This window comes from Lethenteron reissneri, chromosome 33 (genome assembly GCF_015708825.2).
Source record: "Lethenteron reissneri isolate LAM-NWPU_2019-01 chromosome 33, ASM1570882v1, whole genome shotgun sequence".
Lineage (NCBI taxonomy): Eukaryota > Metazoa > Chordata > Hyperoartia > Petromyzontiformes > Petromyzontidae > Lethenteron > Lethenteron reissneri.
Genome location: NC_083811.1, coordinates 3,284,973 through 3,306,352, shown reverse-complemented (window position 1 = coordinate 3,306,352; position 21,380 = coordinate 3,284,973). Strand labels below are relative to the sequence as shown.

The 21,380-nt window shown below is 44.2% G+C and overlaps 1 protein-coding gene across 5 annotated transcripts in view; it reads left to right on the top strand.

Moving 5' to 3' along the window:
• LOC133350204 (activating molecule in BECN1-regulated autophagy protein 1A-like) overlaps positions 1-21,380 on the top strand; it is a 99,363-nt gene that overhangs the window by 9,350 nt on the left and 68,633 nt on the right. For 4 of the 5 annotated variants that reach the window (XM_061564303.1, XM_061564302.1, XM_061564305.1 and 1 more), the window contains exons 4-9: positions 955-1,138; positions 2,057-2,229; positions 3,545-3,611; positions 8,409-10,236; positions 10,722-11,022; positions 15,007-15,129. In XM_061564303.1, the coding sequence (XP_061420287.1) occupies positions 955-1,138; positions 2,057-2,229; positions 3,545-3,611; positions 8,409-10,236; positions 10,722-11,022; positions 15,007-15,129 (2,676 nt within the window). The remainder of the gene's footprint in view (positions 1-954; positions 1,139-2,056; positions 2,230-3,544; positions 3,612-8,408; positions 10,237-10,721; positions 11,023-15,006; positions 15,130-21,380) is intronic. The other variant, XM_061564304.1, reaches the window with a different exon arrangement.

Below are 21,380 nucleotides of genomic sequence, written 5' to 3'. Positions count from 1 at the left end.
CCATAAATGTCACTCAGGAGTTGGCTTGCACGACAAACTAGCCATGCAATTCGCATCCAATTACCATGGTTGCAGTGTTTCCAATTACGAACATCCTTCACCGTATGTATGCTACAAACTCACATTTATCAATATTTGTCCAGTGTTGCACGTCAGGATCTGAAATGTTCAGAATCACATTACGGCGGTTGTTAAACTGCCTTGCCCTTCAAGTGACACAGAGCCATGTGATGGCATGGTAATCCAGAATCAACAATGCTTTTAGGCACATTTTTTTCTCAGAAAAGTGTGTAATATTTTATCAATATTAAAACTAAATTCTGACTTTGGTAGGGATGTAATTTTTCAATAGATATGATCCCCGTATCTTTTTGTTCTTCCTTAGGTTGGGAATTAGATGCCGAGTCCCTTTAGAAACTGGCTGGATCAGGCTGAGATTGTGCGACCAAATGATGTCCTCAGGTTCCCCTTCCTCTCCCTCCCCATACCCCCACCCCTCCATTTTTTTCCACTGGTCGGAGCTATTTACATAAGATACAGAAGGTGGAGAATGTAATGCAGGTCATAAGCATAATTCGGACTTAAGAGACTCAAGTGCGCCTGGACAGGACATTGTCACTGGATGGGGATGATGGCCGATGGTAAAAAATAGTGACGGTGGCAGCCAAGGCATGGAACGCGCCTTGGAGGAGGATGTCTACCAAGGAAATAGAGCGATGGCATCGGCTTGTGTGCCAGCGCTGGGTGGATTGTTGCATCGCAGAACGATGAAGGACGCTGAGGCATTCGTCCAGCAATGAACGATATGATGGTTGAAACTATGTTGTTGTATCACGCTAGGTTGGAATTCTGGATTTCGTTGTGTTTTAGGAAAAAAATGTCAGTGTTTCTGTTGTCCAATGTACAATTTCTTGCCAACTTTTCAACTATATCTATTCACTTGTGTCGTTCTAGGAGTCTTATGGCATCGACACACGTGAATCACAACATCTACATCACAGAGGTGTACACGGGCCAGTGCACGCACTCGCTGGTGGGCCACCGCCGCACGCCGTGGTGTGTCACCTTCCACCCGTCTATCAAGGGGCTGCTCGCGTCCGGATGCCTGGACGGAGAGGTCCGCATCTGGGACCTGCACGTGAGTTGCCGTCTCCTAGAAATTTACCACTCCTGGGTTGGCGTGCGGTTGGTGCCTCTGGGTTTTTCTCCGGCCAATCTCTTTAAGTTATCATCTGCTTGACGTTTTTTTCTTTTGTTAGCTTTTTGTTGTTAGTTTTGGGATGTTATGGTGCCCTCCTACAATGTGTTTTTTTTTAGGTGTTATTTGTTGATCCAAGTCACTCTTTGGAAAGAGAGTTTCATTCTCAATGGGTTTCACACCTGGTAAAATAAAAGTCCACTGCTGCCACTATTAGTTCAGTTAATGATGTAAAACATGTTTGTGTTGTCCTTGAACAAGGGTGGATTCCCTATTATACTCCTGAGTGGCTGCAGCGGCTGAACCGCTAATCCTATTCACGTATAAATTGACTCAATGTAACCTTGTGCTGACCTCTCAGCTCCGGATGCCCACAGAATATGTACTTTTAAGTGTTTTCTTTCGCCAAAGCGGTTGCCGTATACGTCAATCTGCTTGAGTCAGGGAAATCGGAACAATTGTGAAGGACCGCACATGACTGCCTGGCCTTCCTGGTTGCCAGAGTATGCTGAGTCCCATGGGGATAACTGCAAAATATATTGTTAGCTGCAAGAGCTGAGGGTGGCCGGTTAACACTGCAGCCTCACGCTGATATGGCGATTTTTTTTTCTCTGTCCTTTGTTTACTTTTAAAGTAGGCCTCTCCTCACCAGTCGGATTACGACTGGCTGCGAAAACCCACCAAATAAAATGTTTCCTTTCGATTTAAAGCTTTGGTGACTGCAGAGATTCATCTTCTTGGTTTTTTTGGTAATGTCACGTAGAAGGGAAATAATAAAATAATGAAAATTATAAATAATAAAATAAAATTCTCAATTCTCAGAAGAAAAATGTTTCCTTTTGCGTGAAATCAAAACAGGGCGGGAGTGAAAGCTGGTACACGGAGAACAACATGGCGATCGCGTCGCTGGCCTTCCACCCGACGGTGCAGCTGCTTGTGGTGGCCACGGCCAATGAGATTCACTTCTGGGACTGGAGCCGCCCCGAGCCCTTCGCCGTCGTGAAGACGGCCAATGAGATGGAGCGAGTCCGGTGTGCCTTCGCCACGATAAACACATTTAAATATCTAGGATTGTCGATAACCTACAACCACACCCAAAAAATCTTGAGTAGAGTGCATGAGTGAGATACATATTTGGCATGTAATTTTTATCTGATGGACTGCTTACTATCATATCACACAGAATGTGCCCGATTTCGTCAAAATTTGGAAGCTAAGCAGGATCGAGCAAGGGTAGTTGCTAATTAGTCGAGTATCATGCATAACAGGTGTTGTAGGCTGTGGGGCTGCGTGATGGCCAGCAGAAGGCAGTGCAGAAAAATGCATTATGCCCCCGTGTCTGTGCTTCCTGCCTTTACCAGTCCTCACTGTCCAATGTGGTGAAGGATGGTCATATAACACTGACCATTCACAACATCCAACAGTGGATTGATAAAGGAGGGCTGTGCATTGATGGATTGCCCGTAAAACTTATATTATAGAGGTAAATGAGAACTGCTGTATAAGAATATCTGTTGTGTGTTCTTGCACCCATATCAGTGGTGTGAAGGACATTGTTTTCTCTAAGGCTGCAGGTGAACTTTCATGATTTAAAGAAGGAAAAAATATTGTTCAACGTGGTCTATTGAAATGACAGGCTGTATATTGACTTAAAAAATATACATTGGAATATATGTATTGGAATCTGATGCCTGCTTATATCTTATCTATTTTGAGTTCTCTTGGGCTTTCCAACCGAGAAATACATTTCTGAACCTAAATGGTTTTGTATGTTATGAAGCCTAATTTTAAGCATAAATTCAATTTGATTGGGAGGGCATGTGCAACCCGAGAAGGTCTTCTTGCCTCTGGTCAAAATGTGAATGTCATGGAGTCCTTCCCGAGTACATTACAGTACAGTGTGTACGCGGCTAATGCAAATGAATTGTGTATCGAACCGCGACGTGGAAAGGGAGATGAATGTTAGAAAGTGTTATAAGGTTTCAGGCAGGACACTAAACAGTCCTGAAACGATAATGTATTTTTTTTGTTATACCCGTAAACTGATATTCAAGGGCCTAAAACAGTGGGTTTCTTGTTTGCACAAGTTAATAGAGTGCAGCTGATATCTCGCTGTAGGCAGGACATTTCACATTTTTGTCTTGACCTTGATCAGCACTGGACGAGCGCGATAATATACAACGCCTTTAAGAGGGTGTGCAGTGGTACTTTTTGCTGTCGGCAAAGATGCAGTGCTCTTTGATGGTATCGGAAGCTAAAAATACCAGCGGTGTGAATTGAATATTCGTCTTGACTGAGGTTGCTGCGACGATGGCTGACCTTTTTTTTTTTTGCTCGTCTTTGCAGATTGGTGCGTTTCGACCCTCTCGGCCAGAACCTGCTGACGGCCATCGTTAACCCTTCCAATCAGCAGGTGAGGTGCAGAAGTTCCTGGCCTTGGCATTCTCGCTCTTTTTATGCCTCACTTTGAAGCTGTTGCTCACCTTCCAATTTCTCTTGCAACACCAGAGAAGGATGTTGTTTGGGAAGACTCTGTCAAGCTTTTCTTCAGCCAAGCCTGCCATATGACAGATTCACTTCTTTGCTTCAACTTTGAAGTTGGAACATCCGTTTATTGGCATTGGGGGAATGTGATGTGTTTCTTGTAACGTTGACAGAATGGGGCCGCAGAATCAAACTTGGTAGAGTTGTGTTTTTTTCCCGTAAAGGAAAGGGCCGTGTCATAATTAGGTGGCGAGTGTGTGTGTGTGTGTGTTTCGAACACTCCGGGGATAGGATTTCACTGAGCGTTATTCTGAATGCGGGGAAAGGGTCGCCTCTTCTATATGCTTTATTCAAACTTTCTATTGGTAAAGTAGGAATGGTGTTTGAAACATTTCGCCTATAATTGCTGGACGATCCACAAACCTGCGAGTTGGATACAAGTACAGCACTTGCCTATTTTAATCTGGTATTTTGTCAGAGGAGACAAATGTGTACCTTCGAACAAGCAATGAATAAACGAGTCCTTTGCAGCTCAATTTCACTTTAAGTGATAGTGATTGTAATGGCAAAACATAGATAATTTAGTCCCCTTCTGGCACCGTTTAGAAACCCACATAGCAGCTGCCAAACAAATTTACGACCACTCTTCATTCAAGGCCCTTCTCTCATTGGCAAAGCCCAAGCATGTGGTTAGCATGTGGTGCCGTGCTCCTTTGTTTATTTTAGATAATGCCGTTTTTTTCCCTCCCTGTGTGTATTTGCATATACAGCACTTGGCATATGCATTCGTGGCACATGCCAAGCATTTGGCGTTTTTGTTTATAGGTACAGCAAAGCGACTGGTAAGCCGTGCGACAGCAGACAACTCTAATGTATTTCTTGCCTCGACGGGTGTTTACACACGCAGTTACTACGAGCCCTCAAGAACCGTAATGGATAATGGCGAAGTGCTGGGATGGACTTATGCCACTTTATAGAATTTCTAACGGGCTGTTGTGCTTAACAAGAGCTTCGTATTGTAACCATAGAGGGCAGTATTGTCTGTCGTTAAAGTGCACGAGTTGCTGTTGCCGAGGTCGTGTTTTAGCGTTGCGAAAGGTTGGCAAATTTTCCTTTGAAAATGTTTGTTAAAATAATCGCGTAGTGCTGTTGCTTGCCACTTTGCAACAGATGAGCTCCCGATATTTAAATTTTAAATGCCACAGATTATAATTTGGTAATTAAAATAATTATTTATGGGGTGTGTATTGGGGTAGGCTATGTGCCCATGCGTATTCACGTGTTGACTTAGCTGCACAAATGTTCTTATGTAACCCACCATAAGCTGCCCTGCAGCATTGACACAGTTGCACTGCCATGTCCTCACAATTGTTTAGAGCGGCTTTTTGAACCGTGGCGTGATGGGAAGTTGCCAGATCAGATTGACGAGGCTCTTTACTAAAAAAAAGTCAACTTTAGTGATTTCCTGTTCAAATTAACATTGAAGCAGTGGGCATCTCCTGTATACAGTTTTGAGCCCGTGGTGGAATTTCCTCATTCCTTTGGCGGGGGCCATGGGGAAGCGGTAGTGTAGCTGCCAACACCAATGACGATTTCTGAACTGCTCCTGGGCGTCTCCTAGGTCGACACAGCCTCAAATGGCTACCTGGTGCGGTGTATAAACATCACCACTCGGGAGACGAAGGTTGCCAGAAGTGGTGCTGGCCATCCACTGCTCGTGCGCCGTGCTGACCTTCATAGGTGCTCTCTAACAGCACTTGCCCCAAATGTCTGTTGAGGCTATATGGGAGATCTTTGTTGTTTGTCTCCTTTGGACAGCATAGCGTTAACATCTCCACAAAGTGGTGCCTTAGTCTTAATCAGGCCCCTGAGGGATGATGGGGCCGAGTTGAGCCTCCACCTTGATTTGAACTCGCAACTGTCAGATTGCGAGCCACTTGTTCCAGCATAGCCACTGTTGAATAAAGTGAAGGTTTGTGCAGCTTAAGCATGCTTCGTAAATTTAAATATATTATTCTTGCCAAATTGTAACTTAATGACATTCGCTCAAGTAGGATAAATTACACAAAAATCTAATAAAGGCAGTGTGTCTACTTTATTTGATTAGCTTTGCAAAAATATGAGCAAGGATGTAGATGGTGTCAGGCATGCGTATTCAAATGGGTGGAGAGTGCCCTTTGTAAAATAGATTTTGATGTGTAGAAGGTAATAACTGCCTTGTCTTTTTTGCAATGGTGTTTAATTATTCATGTTCATTTTTCAATAAAATGAGCCTTGCCCCTGCACGGCCTCTGATCTCGCTCTTAAGAAATTAGATTGTTACAGCCAATACTTGAATTTACTTGTAAAAGAATCAAAAGACGCGAGCGGAAATGGAAGCAGACGCACACGCGCACGCATCTACACATGCTTATCTTGAGCCGTGGGCTGAAAATAGACTTGCGTGGCAAGGGAATTGTCCTCCCATCTCAGTGACCCATGTTTGATCCAGTCTCTCAAGGCCAAAAGTTGCAAAAATTTCATTTGGCCCTTGTATCTGGCAGGGGCATTCTGCAGGTTGACTTGCTTCGAAAATGATTTCATAGTGCATAAATGCTGTGTAAAAATACCCTCCCGCCTCTCGCACCACCTCAAGAGAGACGTGTATCTACTGGCAGTTTTTACCCTTACTTGCCGGGCTGTCTGGTGTCCTCTCTGCATCCTTGTAACTGCATCTCTTGCATGATGCGTAATACTACTCTATGCAATGTTGCATAGTCGTTTGAATTGCGAGTCTGTACAGCGTTGCATTCAGTTTGTTGGCTTTTTTGTTCGTGTTATTCCAGTTGAATTTTAAAAGTTTTAATTATCTTGTGATGAAAACTGAAGGAAATAAGGCATTGATTTATGTACGTAGATAAGGACTGTGCGCGGCAGTTTTGCACAACGCATTATTTTTTTATCTTGCTTTTGCAATTTGTCGGTGATAGATGATGCAAAATACTTGGCAGGTTTTTTCTTTCGTGTCGCACGTCTTTTGTGTATCGAGAGAGTACACTTATCTGCTGTAAAATAAATTCATTTTAGGAAATTAACATGCTAAATTGAGTAGAAAACTAAAAAGGTAAATATGTGTTCCGGAGAGTGCACACATTGGAGTTTTTCATTGATGGATAGTCATTGGAGTAAAGCATCTACAGAAGGGTTTTATCTGTTATAGTCAATTCACAGATTTCACTGCTGCAATTTTCGAAAACGTGTGCTGTCTGCACGCCCATGAATTGATGCATCTTTTGATGAATATTAAAATGTTAATGTTTTTTTGAGTGCGGTACACATTTTTTTAATTCATCTAAATTGTGCTGTCAGGAAAGTGGAGGGATGTGAACAGTAGGTTTATATGGAGACATTTGCAAAAGTTGGAAAAATCAACTTTACCTGTGCGCTCTTGTGTCTTTCTCGTTTGCGTTGGATTACAACCAGGTCTGTCTTTAGATCCATTCGTCTGATCATAATTCTGATTTATAAGGTGCCCTAAAACATCTTAGAGTGCCATGCGTGTAAAAGAGGAAAATTATCGAGAGGTAACCAGAGAGAGAAAGACTAAAGAAGCAAGATGAAAAACTAAACAGAGAATGCCCTTTTAAATAGGTTTTGATCCTCTATCTTGGTTGTTATTTTTCTATGTTGGTTTTGTTGAAAGTATTACGTGTACGTAATCATCGATAGAAGTAAAAACATTTTTACTTGTTTGCCTGAAGCAACACGGTCAAGAATAATCTCTGAAGAATGTCCTTTAGTATACGGATTAGTAACTGGTTATTATAATGCCGGCGATATTAATGTTTGCATTATGACTTGATTATGCATTGCCTTGATTTTGCATTATTATGGGTAGTGATGTGGCCGAGAAGTAGTGCGTTGACTGCTTGGAGCAGAGGTTCACGGCTCGAATCCAACGGCTACCCTGGTGATTACTGCGTGTGTATCGACCGTACAAATGTGCACCATAGTATGCTTCCACAGTCGACGTCAAAATTCCCCTCCCGACGTCATTCGCTAAAAGTAGGCCAAATGTGTGCCTGCGCCATTTTCCAAATTTTAAAATGACGCGCAAATTATTCAATCTGTGCCATACATAGTAATCATTCCCCCTCCCCCCCACTGGCAAAATAATGCCCCGTGTTACTCTTGCAAATGAGGCTCACCCTGGTCTCTTGAAATCTTACCTGGTGAAACGAGCACAAAAGCCGGTGTAGTAATAAGCAGACAACAAAGTTTAACTTTTTTATTGATCAACCTTTTGTTGGCGTTTTATTATCTAATCGTAGAATATCCCGATTGTGGATTAACCGTACCTGCGAATAATTAAGTAAATTACTTTATGCTCACTTTGTTAATTATGATCCGCTCCTCGCTGGAGGTCAGCGGCTTGCTGCGGAGGTGACTGCAAACACGTCAGCAGCAAAGTAAACCGATTACTTGAAGAAGCAATACACACAGACGACACATTATATATCTTCTTCACCCCCATTCTACACAGGAAACTAAAAATGTTTCAATAGCCTAATTTGCATATATTTTGCATGGTGGGTTTTTATATTATCCAGGCCATTTCTTCCCCCCCCCCACCCCCTGATTATCCCGTATAATCGAAAATGTGACTGCATGTAAAATAGCAGATGTGGAAATGCAACTTTAACACTGTCAGCCTGTGTGTGTGCGCGTGTGTGGTGTGTTTTAACAGCCCGAGGAGGACACCGAGATCTCACCCGACGTCTCAATCCGGCAGCGGCTGATGCTGCACGCTCAGCTGATCCGCCGAGCGCCCATGCTGCACAACTACTTGCACATGCCTCCGTTCCGGCCACCTGGTGGGGCGGGTTCTGGTGTGGGGGCAGACGGCGCATCCAGCCATGCGGGCGCTCCTGACCGAGGCTCCTCATTGCACGGGGATGCGGGGGGCAGAACCCCTCCTTACTCCTCCAGCATGTTCGCTCCGACGGGCGATGTCGGTGGTGGCGGTGGCGGCAGCAGCGGCAGCAGTAGCAGCCTGCCCTTCGGCTACAACTCGTTAAGTCAGTCTGCTTCGTTTTCGCCAATGGAAGGGGCGAGCAGGACGTCCCCTTACTTTGTAGGTTCGTTCCAGTCACCTCGGGAGACGAGTCGTACATCGGTCTACACGGTGCTTCGCGATCGCTTTGGCTATCTCACCACATCTTCCTCGTCCACCATGCCGACAAGCCAGGGTCACTTCACCACCGCTCCCTCCATTCCGCTGCTCCGCTCGAGGAGCCTGTCTGCTTCGCAGCAGCGCTCGCTTCCTTCTGAGTTCAGTGCGCAGCCTCAAAGTTCATCGCAGCAAAGCGGTGGCGCCAGCGGCGGCGGCAGCGGCGCACCGAACTTCGCGGCATACCCAGCAACGTCGGCCGCTTCTGTGGGGCTGCCGTACTCCACTGTGCCCCAGCCCCGCATCTCAATGCCCCGCGCGAGTCGCGACTCTGCGCCAGCCACCTACGAGGCCGATCAGGCGATTCCCAGCACCAGTCGCTCCGGGCTGGATTCTCCACCCACGCCGCCTCGTCCCCACAGGTCCGAGGGCTCGGGTCTGCCAAGGAACCTCGCGGTGGCAGGCAGCGCTCGTCAATCAAGCGCCAGCCAGGCGAACCGCGTCATATCTAGCACCGGCTGGACGCGCACTGTGCTCGGGGCCACTGGCAGCGTCGCGGCCGAAGCGGAAGGCGCAGACGACGAGGAGGCTGCCTACGGCGCTCAGTCTTCCCGGCCCGACTTCACGGTCACCGCCCCCCGCCTGCTGTCGGCACTGACCGCCGATCCTGCTGTCACGCTCCCTCCAGTTTCGGAGACCGCAGTGCAGCAGCCTGGCTTTCTGTTGCGAGACGCGGCACCAGACGGCGTCGGCGCGGCTTCGGGCACGAGCTGGACCACTGGCGCCAGCCGCGACAGTGACCGTGCAGGGGTAAGGGAAGACCATGCCGACGTGCAGAGCACCATCGATATGTACCTAGGAACGACGCATTTAGAAAACCCAGCTCCCGCATACCCCAGTCTCTCCGGAGACTCCACCGTGGACGACAATCTTAACAACAACAACGGAGCGGAATTAGATTTTTCGGGCAGACTCCAACCGTCGCAGTCATTTTTGGACGTTCCCGTTCAGTCTCCTGACTTTTATGACCTACCTCAGCAGCAGCAGCAGCATCGTGACGAGGATGAGTCGGCAGCCATGGGCTCTTCTTCAGGCTCCGTTCACTTTCACCGCTGTCGCGCCTGCCACAACCTCTTGACGTTCAACTCGGACGCTCGTCGTTGGGAACGCTTCTCTCACGGGCAGCAGCAGCAGCCGCCGGCGCCAACGCCGCCGCCGCCACCTCCGCCACCGCCGCACTTGTCTCCTTTTTACCCTGGACCGGACAACAGTGACGAAGGCGTTGGTGCGGGCGTAGGGGGCATGGCGCACGTGAGCTCCTCCTCGTATGATGCCCCTGGCCTGGGAGGAACCGCACCTTTCCTGCCTCCACGTGGGGCCGTGGGACGCTACGCTACACCTGCTGGTGAGACACGCAAGTGGGATCATTTTTCAGATTGCTCGTAGCACCAACAATCAAAAATAGCACTAAAGTCATTCCTATTCCCTTTGTGCACACTTTGGTAACTTGGTACGTAACTATTCAGTTACCCCCTCTTAAGCTATTTTAACTGTTAAGATTCGTGGTCACAATTCGACTGAATCAACTTTTTGTCTAATTTTTACCGTTTCATTTGCAGTGCTCTTTTATTCTTGTTTTTTGCAGTTCTGCTGACTGAATTAACCCAAATATAACATTGCCATACAATGTGCATATGTGTTACATTTTTTTTTCCTACACACACACATGCTATTCGATGCATGTATTATGAGCACAAGAATGCCTTCTGAGAAACTAATCATGGCATTATTACTGCATGTCTACTAGAAACACATCTGTATAACAGCACACATTCTACTTAGCAGTGGAGCAGCCATTCATTTCTGTGTGGATTCCCGTCGAATGCACAGGCCTCGGTTCCGGAATGGAGGTCCCATCGCGCTATGGAAACCGCCTGGGCCTGCTCTACGGTTCTCGGCAATTCAGCGATCGCCTCTCTGGCTCTGGCGGCCCGGGTGCCGGATCCGGTGCCGTAACCGCCCTGGGAGCGGGCGGCGGCGGGCCGGTGAGCGTCCGCGACGGAAGGACCAGGGAACGGGCGTACACGCGGACCATGGAGCGAACGCAGGCGGGTGGTGGCGGCGGCGGCGGCAGGGGAGCGAGGGAGGAGACGGACGACCACGACGCGGAGCGCGACGATCCTCTGCACAGGTGTGAATTCCGTAGCCGCCATCGGAAACGATGGAAGGCGCGCTTCCCTTTCCACTCCTCCTCGCGAGGTTTTTTGAGGTTATCCTACCTTGGTTTAATTGCGTCTCCCCCGGCTGCACTACCTTAACTTAATTTTGTCAGTAAGTGCTGCCCCTTAGGGCAATTTGGGGCTTGGCTCACGTCGACTTGGGGGCAGATAACAAACCCTGGCAATAGCTTGTTATGCTTGGTAATACCAAACATCCCTCTGTCATAAAATGTAATTGTCGCTTGGAGCTATGTACTTCAAATATCTGGAATGGGGCTGTTTTTAATATAGTTCACGTGGTTGTCCTTGTTCCATTGCATGCTTTACCCGTGTGTATTTCAAATCTAAAAGCCGCATCTACTTTTAGACCTTGATGAAATATATTTTTGACACTGCGAAATCACGATGTCGATCGAACACCGTATGTCGCAGTGGGATTCAAACGCAGATGTTTGGAAATTCTAAATGCAGACAATTTGGGGGGGGTGGGGGGGTGAAGTGTTTATTGCAGCTGACAAATGGATAAGGAGCGTGGGTTGAAAATTATTGCCAAGACATCTCTGTCCTTCGTAATGGCTTCAATTATCTACAGGGATTCTAGTCCATCGTAATCATATTGTCAGTTTGGTTGGAGTTGTACTTTTTTTTTATTTCCTGCATGTTGACATTCATTTGGCTTCACCCTGCCATTAGTAAGGTGGCTTCGATTATGAATTAGCACTTGCCAGTGTCTTTCACACCCATAAACGGGCACCTGCTCATGCCATCAAATCACCCTTGGCACCGTTTAAGCAAATTTTTTTAAAATAATACATCTGATTTTTAAATAAACTTAGAAAAACCTTTTTGTAATTATGACCATATTGTCATAAAACTAAACTTTCGGAGATCAATGCCTTTGCTTTCATTATATTTAGGTTTTGCTTTGAATCAAAGTTAAGCCTTTGTCTTCAATATCTCTTTGATCTTTGCATTAAAATGAGGGGCTTTCAGGCAATAAGCTGCCGTATAGTTTAGTTTGGCAGCTTGGCATAATCACCAATGCGAGATTGACCCCGACATCAACATCATGACGCAACCGCTCTTCAACTAAGCAGCGCCGTTTGAAAGAAAGGAGAACTAATAAGCACGGACTGTTTAACGTGTCGTCAGCATTTGACGGCTAATCGGTTATTCAGCTTGCCTCATGGAATATAAACAATCGTGCAACTTAAGTATGTTTTTGCTGCACTTGTAACGTAGCCAGCCAGCAGAGGGCAGCAATGTGCAGCAGATGCACACAGCACATTTCCCACAGAGGTGTTTTGAATTACATGGGATGGATGAGAATGCAGCATGTACTCTGTAGGTGTAATACATCTTGGAAGATTCTGCACGTCCCTGGACTTAACCTGTTCGAAATTGGATTTCGATTTCAGTTAATATTGCTTTTGTTATAAGTTGTGGTAAGTCTAACCCGTTTTTGATTTATTGGCCAAATGCCTGGGCCTGTCCTGTGTGATACGAGTAGGAGGATTATAAACCATGTCCAAGATATTATTCCCGGTCTTCCTGTGTGCTGTGTGTGATGAATGAGCTGCGGAAAGGCATGTGACAGCTGCTTATTGTAGCGGGTGCTTATCGTGTTGTTATGTCCTTCAGATGTTCCAGTCCATTATAATATACGTTAATGTTGCCCTGTCTTTATTGAATTTTTCCCGAGCTTGAGCAAAATAGTTTTGTTACACTTGGTCAATTTTATATGTCAACCATATCATGTCCTGTTGCATTGAACCAATTTGTCACTGAAGAATGTTGGGAAACCCCTGATTAGATTCCATACATCTGCAATTCTCACCCCCTGCCCCGGTGGGCATTAAGATTATTCGCAAATGTTGATTGCAAACATACAGTGCGCGTGGTCAGTGGACATAAATAGCAGGTCTTTTGACGAGCTGCCACGACCATGGCTTGTCCTCCCAGAATGAGTGTTGCAGAGATGGGCTTACCGACATTGCCTGTATGTCGCACAATGCTGACCTTTTTTGCAAATTGCTTGCACTCACTTGGCCCAGCGCAGCTGGCCTGCTTTTGGAAGTGTGCTATTTTAAGGTTTAAATGACTAGTTGGGTGTGATGATAATGTGTTTTTGTCAACTATTACAATAAAAAAATAACACCGATTGTATTGTTACATTCCCAGTGGCGATGATTTATAACTTGTTGGCAACAGTGGCAAGGCCTAGATTAAGCACCCACGAATGTTGACCACAAACAATTAAATCCAGTATGAAAAATAAGAATATGTTTTACCCATTTCTGGCAATAAAACAGGTGTTTTGATTTAAAGCTTTCGTGACTGCAGGGATTCATATTCTTGGTTCTTTCAGTAAAGTCACGTAGAAGGGAAACAATACAATAATAAAAATATAAAACAATTAAATTGTAACAATACAATAATAAAAATATAAAACAATTAAATTGTATATATTTTTATTATTGTATTGTTTCCCTTCTACGTGACTTTACTGAAAGAACCAAGAATATAGGTGTTAAGATGTTCAAACACCAAATAGATACCCTTTTGCAAGGAATCAAGTCTGCATTGACCACACGTTTTAATGCTAGAAAGGGTAAAACCTATTCTTATTTTTTCATATTTTGGTACTGGCATAAAGGTCCCATTATAATTAAATCCAGTGTGTCTCACAGTGCTGGGAGAATTGCCTTCTTTGGCCGCAGCTGTTCTTTTGTTCGTGGTGGCAGTGGTGGCCTGCATTAATTTGATAATGATTGATTGGTGAGGCCGCTGTAGGGAGGTTCGGCAAACAGACGTTTCCAAGGAGCCTGTTTTGTTGGCCTCCCCGATATTAAATGTATTGGCAAACCCTGCACTGGTGCAGGTAATTAAACATAGACCCGTAGTGACTAATAAGGGACACGCTTGTTATGTTACCAAAAGCTATTCTGCGCGGTCTCTAAATCATAACCTTCGTGAAATGTAATAATTTCTAAACTATGTTGCATATTTTTTTGAATGTTTGCATCCGTATTTATCTCCGTGTGTTAATTGTCCACTTATTAAATGTTGCGCAACTAATGAACGTGTTGCCACCGCCTTTGTTTGAGGACCACAGTGGTTCTGAACCCCGCGTGTTGAAGCTCATTTATTGAACCCGCTTGGTGAATTGTTTCCTGAACATGAATTGTGCCAAAATGAATTGTAAAAGCATTTTAAATGAGGTCAATTTAAGGTGAATAATTGAGAAGGTAAATTACGCTGTCACCTAATTGCTTTTGCATTTGTGAAGTGAAAACTGCTACACAATTGTCTGGTTTAAATTGACCTCTGAGGAAGTCTTTTATTAAGTGGCTAATGAGCTTTTCTCCCAAGCCCTACATTTTTCGTCTCGTTATATCCAATCTCTTTTTGGGCCTACATCAGGGTCTCTAAATGTTTGGGCTTATTTTAGCATGCAAGTGTCATAATAAAAAAAATCTAAATAGAAGACATAGCCCACAGCTAAAAAAACCCAACTCCCATATATAATATGCAGCTCGTTAAATAAACCTGGCTTCATGTTTTTTTCCTGCGTCATATATGGTGGCATGTCATCAGTTGCTGACGGTTAACTGAAGTGTTAAAAATAAGCACGGTGCCGAGGAGTCGCCCTTGATTATCGTCACGTTCAAGATCGTACAGAGAATTTGCGGTCAGCGTGGACTGTAATAAGTCTTCTCTAGCCTTCCGCAAATTGAAACTAAATCGCTTCATGGTGCAAGTACGCACAGTGTTTCCAGCATGCATCAATAAGTGTGATGGTTAATTTGCCAAAGAGATGCCTATTTGCCTGCTGGTTACAAAACTTGCAATTATATTCTGTGGAATTTCATTTCCTGTGCTGATTTACCAGTGCGATGCGGTCACTTCTCTTTGGCCGTGTGGCGTTACGCCCCGTGATGTTGCTGCCATTACAGGAGGCTCTTGCAGGCTACGGAACGTGAAACTGTCAGCCCGTCCACGGCCGCGCTCGCCCGTGCCATCACCAGCTTCGATGGCGTTGGGGCCAGGGAACACCCTCTGTACCCCGACCCAGCCAGGTGGGCGCCAGCTGTTCTGCCCTGTGCCTGATAGTATTGTCTGCCTCCACATGCACCACCCTTTTACCTGTCCATTGCTGGATGAGGGTTTTCCCATGGCTTGCCGGTCAGGGCGCTGCATACTGGTCTTTATGCGTTGCCGTAAGTGGGATGCGTGGTGCTGACATTGTAGTTCCGCATTAGCCTATGGCACATGTATTATGCACAGTGGTTGCCCATGCAAGCATTATCCAGGATCAAACCTGCTTAGCTTGCAAAATTTGACAAGATTGGGCTCATTCTGTGAAGTTTTCATAGACTGATAATAGTATGGCAGAACTTAAACTTGATTTATTGTCACCATTTAGGGACCACTGTTCAGTTTGTCTGTGTCACTGATGTTAGCCATGATAGGGAATCGATCTCAGGTCGCCAGGTTCGTAGTGTCATGTGCTATGCACTCTACCACCACTCAATCCCACGTGTCTCTTTGCACTCCATGAATCCCCACTGCCGCTTGCTTGGAAACTGTCACTTGGGGTCCTCCGTTGTTCACATCACAACCGAAACCTGCCTAAAAAATGCGAGCAGTGACGCATCTTCTCCTCGTTGAGCCTCGTTTTGTTTTGTGCCCAGCGCTGTCTCCGGTATTGGAAGTGATGATCATGTCTGTCGTTTGTATTTCGTGGCTATGACTGTTGTTCAGAACTGTCTTTTACAAAAGCGTTATTGTCTCCTTTAAAGGACAAAATAATTACTGGGCTGGCCTTCCAAGCTGGCAGCATTGCTTATACATTTAGAGTTGCATCCACTGAATTTTGTGAGTAGAAAAGAATGGCTTTTATTAAACCTTCACAATGACATTTTCAAACCGTCAGAGCACTCCGTGTTTCAGTTCAGGTCGTTGTTATACTTGCAACTTGAAATCTAGAGGACATTTTAGTCGCAAATTGCACGTCCTTAGTTTAAGCCCCAAATTGTATAGCACATCAGTATTTGATTTACATTGCTGTTTGTAATAAGGTCCTTATTTTATGTATATTGAGATGAACTTGCACCTTACGTTGACGAGGGTAACCTTGCCACTCAATTGCTGACCTAAGATGCCGAAATAGTAGTCACGATTACGAAATCGTTTTGTTGCCAACATTGCTCTGAGCAAAGAGGTGCGACAAGTTTTTTTTTTCTTAGTGGCCAGGTTCTGTGCCAGGTCTGTCCTACCCTCGTGAGAATATGCCACATGAGCTTCTCTGCAGATGGGCGGCTTTATCAGCCAAATTTGCGTTTGAAACGCAAGTGAGACATTGACGTCTACAAGCAGAATTGTCTAGAAAGGAACTGTTGCTTTTTGCCAAAATATTTCAAAGGTTGGGTGTTAGTTAAAATATAAGTGCAGTTGCTGCAGCTATAAAAGTCTGTGGTTTAATGGCCCTCACTTGTTTTGCACGAATACTTTTTAAAGGGGGTTTCTCGTAGGAAATTGTTAAATCTAAATTTATGATTTTTAATATAAAATTGCAAACTTTGCCACTGGCACGAAACGTAATCTTTGTTTTGCTTGCAAGTGAAGTAGGTTCTCATAATGTACCACTTTACGATTCGATTTGTTACCGTTTGGGGTCTGAACAGCTTCGTAATTACAGAAGTTTAAAAAAAGCATTCGAACAAACGAGCCTGTAATTTTTTGGTCATTCTTTATTTTAGACCACTGTTGATGTCAGAGAAGGAAATATATAATGGTCGTGCCCTTGGTACTAAAGTACACGGACATCACTCACTCGTCTACTTCAGTCCAAAACACAATTCGCATTAAAAGGACGTGGTACAGGGAAATCTCCCTGAACACGCGGCTTTGTCGAACGCGTTTTCCGACTATCTATGGGTTGCTTAACGGGGTCTCTTTTTTGGAACACACACGGGGGTGATATTTCGGCTCTGCGCAGTTTGACGCTGCTCAAGTTCTTATCTCCACATCGAATAATTGTGCACAGTCCGCTGGTATTGTGCCGTATATGCTGTGCGGTCCGCTTGTACTCTACATTACTGTATATGTTCGTTGGGCAGACATGACGAATGATCAGCACGAGACCAAAAGAACACCAAAGGAACATTAAATACTTACAAATACAACTGTCGGCAGTGGCAGAACACGCGCGCCAAAAAGGACATTCAATTTATTTTCATAATGTTGAAGCTCTGTGCAAAACTAATTACTACTGGCCAAGACTAATTAGAGAATCTATCGAAATTGAGAGATTTTAAAATAATTTTAACCTTTCAGATAGCTACAGGCTTAGTGCTGCTTGGAAGCGAATCATCATATAATACATTGTTTAAATACATATCTGTACATGAATGGGGATTACCTGTACGGAGACACCAACAGTTACTGGTTTTTTATTGCACGCAAATGACAGGAGGTACAAGAACAATTTGCATGCATAATGTGCGTTGATGACCATATGAATAGCCCAACTGGCAATGTATACACATTGAATTTTTTTTGCCTTAATTAATATCCCTCTTTCACACGTAAAGGGCTCACAAGTGACGTCATCACATCTATCACTCTAAAGAACGAAACGAGGATGTCTCCACAAATCTGTCTGTCGCCTGATGATGCTAGTTGTAATTATTGGCGAAACGTCGTACTCGGATTGTAAAGGTTGTGGCTTTTCTCTCCAACACAGCGGTGTGCCATACTTGTAACACATTGGCATGTTCTGTTTACGTGACAAACCCTACTAATTGGCTGTCGGGTGGTGGCGGGTTTAACGACACATTTATATTTACACAATCTAACCCCAAAAAAACCCCCCTATATTATGGGTACTGTATATTTTGCGGACAAAGGTCAATGGTCAAGTGTTTTTCTAAGGTAGTGTCCCACCACCAGCACGCTACCCCAGCCCCACCGCCATCAGCACACGGCAGGTCTCCAGCCACCTCACCCTTTCATCTGCCGTCTCGGCACTCTCCTGAATGGTCTCAGGGTTCTCCCAACTGACCCCTAAGACCTGAACCCCCTACACCCCCCCCCCCCCCACCAATATCATCATCTTTGTAATGAAGGATGTTGAGTCTCTTCCCATTCATTGTTTGTGCACGCTCTTTTTTTTCTTCCATTTTACCTCGACACACAATCTCCGTCTCCATAACTTTTCCTACCAAACGCACTGGTGCCCAACGCTCACCCCTCACACCGACTTGCCAGCCCGACGCTTGCCCCTTAACACCGAATCTTTCAACAAGGGGATGGCTAGATGCACGTGGCAGTGTGTGTGAACATTTGTGTTGCGCGTGAGCGTGTCAAGTTATATCTTCACCGTCATCATTCATCGTAAATAAATAAAAACCTATTTCACTTATTTTTCTTACATTTTATGTCTGATTGTATTTAATGTTATTTTATTTACCTTTATTCTGTTTCTTGTTTTTATTTTTTACTTGAGACTGTGGGAACATCATGTAGAATTAGTTCAGCAAAGAGGGAGGGGGTGATAATTCCAGACTCAAGAATGTAACCTTATTTGTTATTTGTCGAAGACTGTTTTGCCCAACCTCGGCGTTTTCTAGGAACGCAACCCCCCCGCATTCGGCGAGGTTTTCCAGGATGTCCACAGTAAAGATACGGCCTGTTGAAATGTAAATAACGCTTTGAATTATAGTATTGTTTTAACATATTATTAAAACAATAATGGGCAGACGGGGATGTCCTTATGTAATTAGAGGTATGATGCAGGGTCGTGCGGTTGTCTTATTGTGTAAAACAGTTCTCAGCAGTAAAGCCTTCCAATATTTTTTCAAGGAGGGAGTTGTTTCATCCTTGTTGAGGCCGAAATAACGCGCAATTTTGCTTCGGTGACACACTTTTGAAGCTGTGGCTTGTAACCTTTCATAGGAACATCTGCGACCTCTTTAGGCAGGCTTTGATGTCGGGATTAATGGTTTGCGATAAAAAAGATCTGCATTCTCTGCCACGTTCCCTGCCGCCTGTGGCTGGAAAATTGGATTATATTCATTGCACCGTGGAACACTTGGGGGGGGGGGGGGAGGGAAAGAAAAAATGAGTGCGAGATAATACTCTCAAATGCCACATGTTTAATAATAATAAATGTGCTCAAGTCTAGAGAGGCCATCTTAGCATTTATGTGTGTGCGGAAATAAGCATGCTTGCAGTCATGCATATGAAAGTGTCAAATTGCCTTTGTGGCTACGTCTTTTCGAGTGAGATTATCTGTTCTTCAATTAAAAATTGGCTTTATGCGTTCAAGTTTTTTCCTCCCTGTTATAATGCCACTGTAACTATAAAATGTACCTTAATGTGACTTTAGTGAGCTTGTGACTTTATCTCTTTTGTCATGCCCCTTAGATCATCTTTAGGGTCTACCTAATCGGTAGTTTTAGTGGAAATTTATAGTTTTTGCCGCAGTCACCTCCAACATGACGGGACGCATTGATTTACAACAAGTTTTGTTTCTCAATGAAATACTTTTATCACAAGCGTGCATTTGTTTGAGAATTAACACTGGAAAACAATGCACATTTGACATTGTACATATAACACGCCTCAAAATATTATTATCTTGCAAATTTAGGACAAGCCATGTATATGGTGCGTTGCAGTCCATGAATGTATTTTAAATTGAAAACGAATTTCTTTAGAACTGCTTTTTGTGTTTAGTTTGTTGTCCTTCCCCCGCACCTCCACTTAGCACTGTTGGCTAAGTACGGTGTGAAAGAAGTTCAACATACATGTTCTGTGAAGATTCAACAAGCAGAGCGCCGGGTGGCTAAAACACAGCAAGTTGGCACAGTAGGGGAAACAGGTGGTGCATCGCCCAGTCATCCCAGTCAGTCAACCCATGGCACCTGGGTCTATCCCGTGACCTCCTGCCAGCGGGCGTTTGACACTTCACGTGGCCTTAACGTGCACATAGCCTGGCACAAGCGCCGTGGTGACGTCACCACCACTTAGTGGCGTATGGCGGTTGTTGTTGGTAATTGTGCTTGTGCACCACTGCCAATGCAGCATCAGCAAATAATATAATTTGTATAATCTGCTTTGGGACAGAGGGCACATGTAAAGTCCATCGAAGAAAACAGGAGGGCATCTACAAAACGACTAATCAACTCAAAATAGCATTTTGCATCGAACTCAAATCTTGGTTGCCATTTACATTTTTTTACCTTATAAATAAATAGATACATATCAAAAACACATACTTCCAATTAGCACGGTTGGCTATGTACGGTGAAAAATAAGTTCAACATACATGCATACATTCTGAAAATAATAAATGTTGGTGAATAAACAAAAAAAATACGAAGTTTAACTTTTGAAGTGCATGTTTCTGTTCAACGTTCGATCTCCGTAACTGCAAGCCTGGTGAGCTCGTGCCCAAACCACCCACTGCACACAGGAAATTGTTGGGTAATTGTTCATTGGATTTTGTTATGCGGGCAATGTGCCACTTCTCAAGGGGGATTTTATTCAAGCCATCCCAGTAATCTACATTTAACTGAATTATTATTTCGAATAAAGTTTGGCATGAATATGAAAATGACCCCGGGTAAATATTGGTAACTGCAGTAGCATGCAATTTAGACCATTTTGCTGTCACCGAAGGAGCAATTTTGAATCGAGCATTGTTTCTAAATATTCTTCATAGGAGACCGGAAATTTTTGTACCCAAGGACAATATCTCAATTTTGGAGCTTTCGTGACTGCAGTAATTATTCTTTGGTTCTTTCGGTTAAGTCACGTATAAAGATAAAATAGTAAATTAAATATTAAATTTATTATTATTATTTTATCTTTATACGTGACTTAACCGAAAGAACCAAAGAACAGGGACAATATGTTGCATTCCGTATTGCAGCGGAGAAAATTTGAATTTCATTTAAAGCGATTTTGACGTCATTTTGTTATTTCAAGAGAGCTGTGTGTGACATTAATTGAGAAAAAAGCATTCAACTTAAGACAACAATCCACTCTTCACAACAACCAGAAGTGAAGATGAAAGTAATGCCTTTGCCTGCGTCACTTATGGCCTTGATCCAGGTGCCTCGTGATAATGGGTATGAATGACGATTGTGGCAGATGCCCTGTGACGCATGGAAATAATTCTTAATTTTCATTTATGAATCTCTTGCTTTTAGCCCTCCACATTATGTCATAGTTCACTGCATATATTCGTCTGTCTGTCCAAATGTTTACAGGTGTTACATAACCGCAACAGCCTTAGAGCTAAATAAGTCGCCTTGAAAAT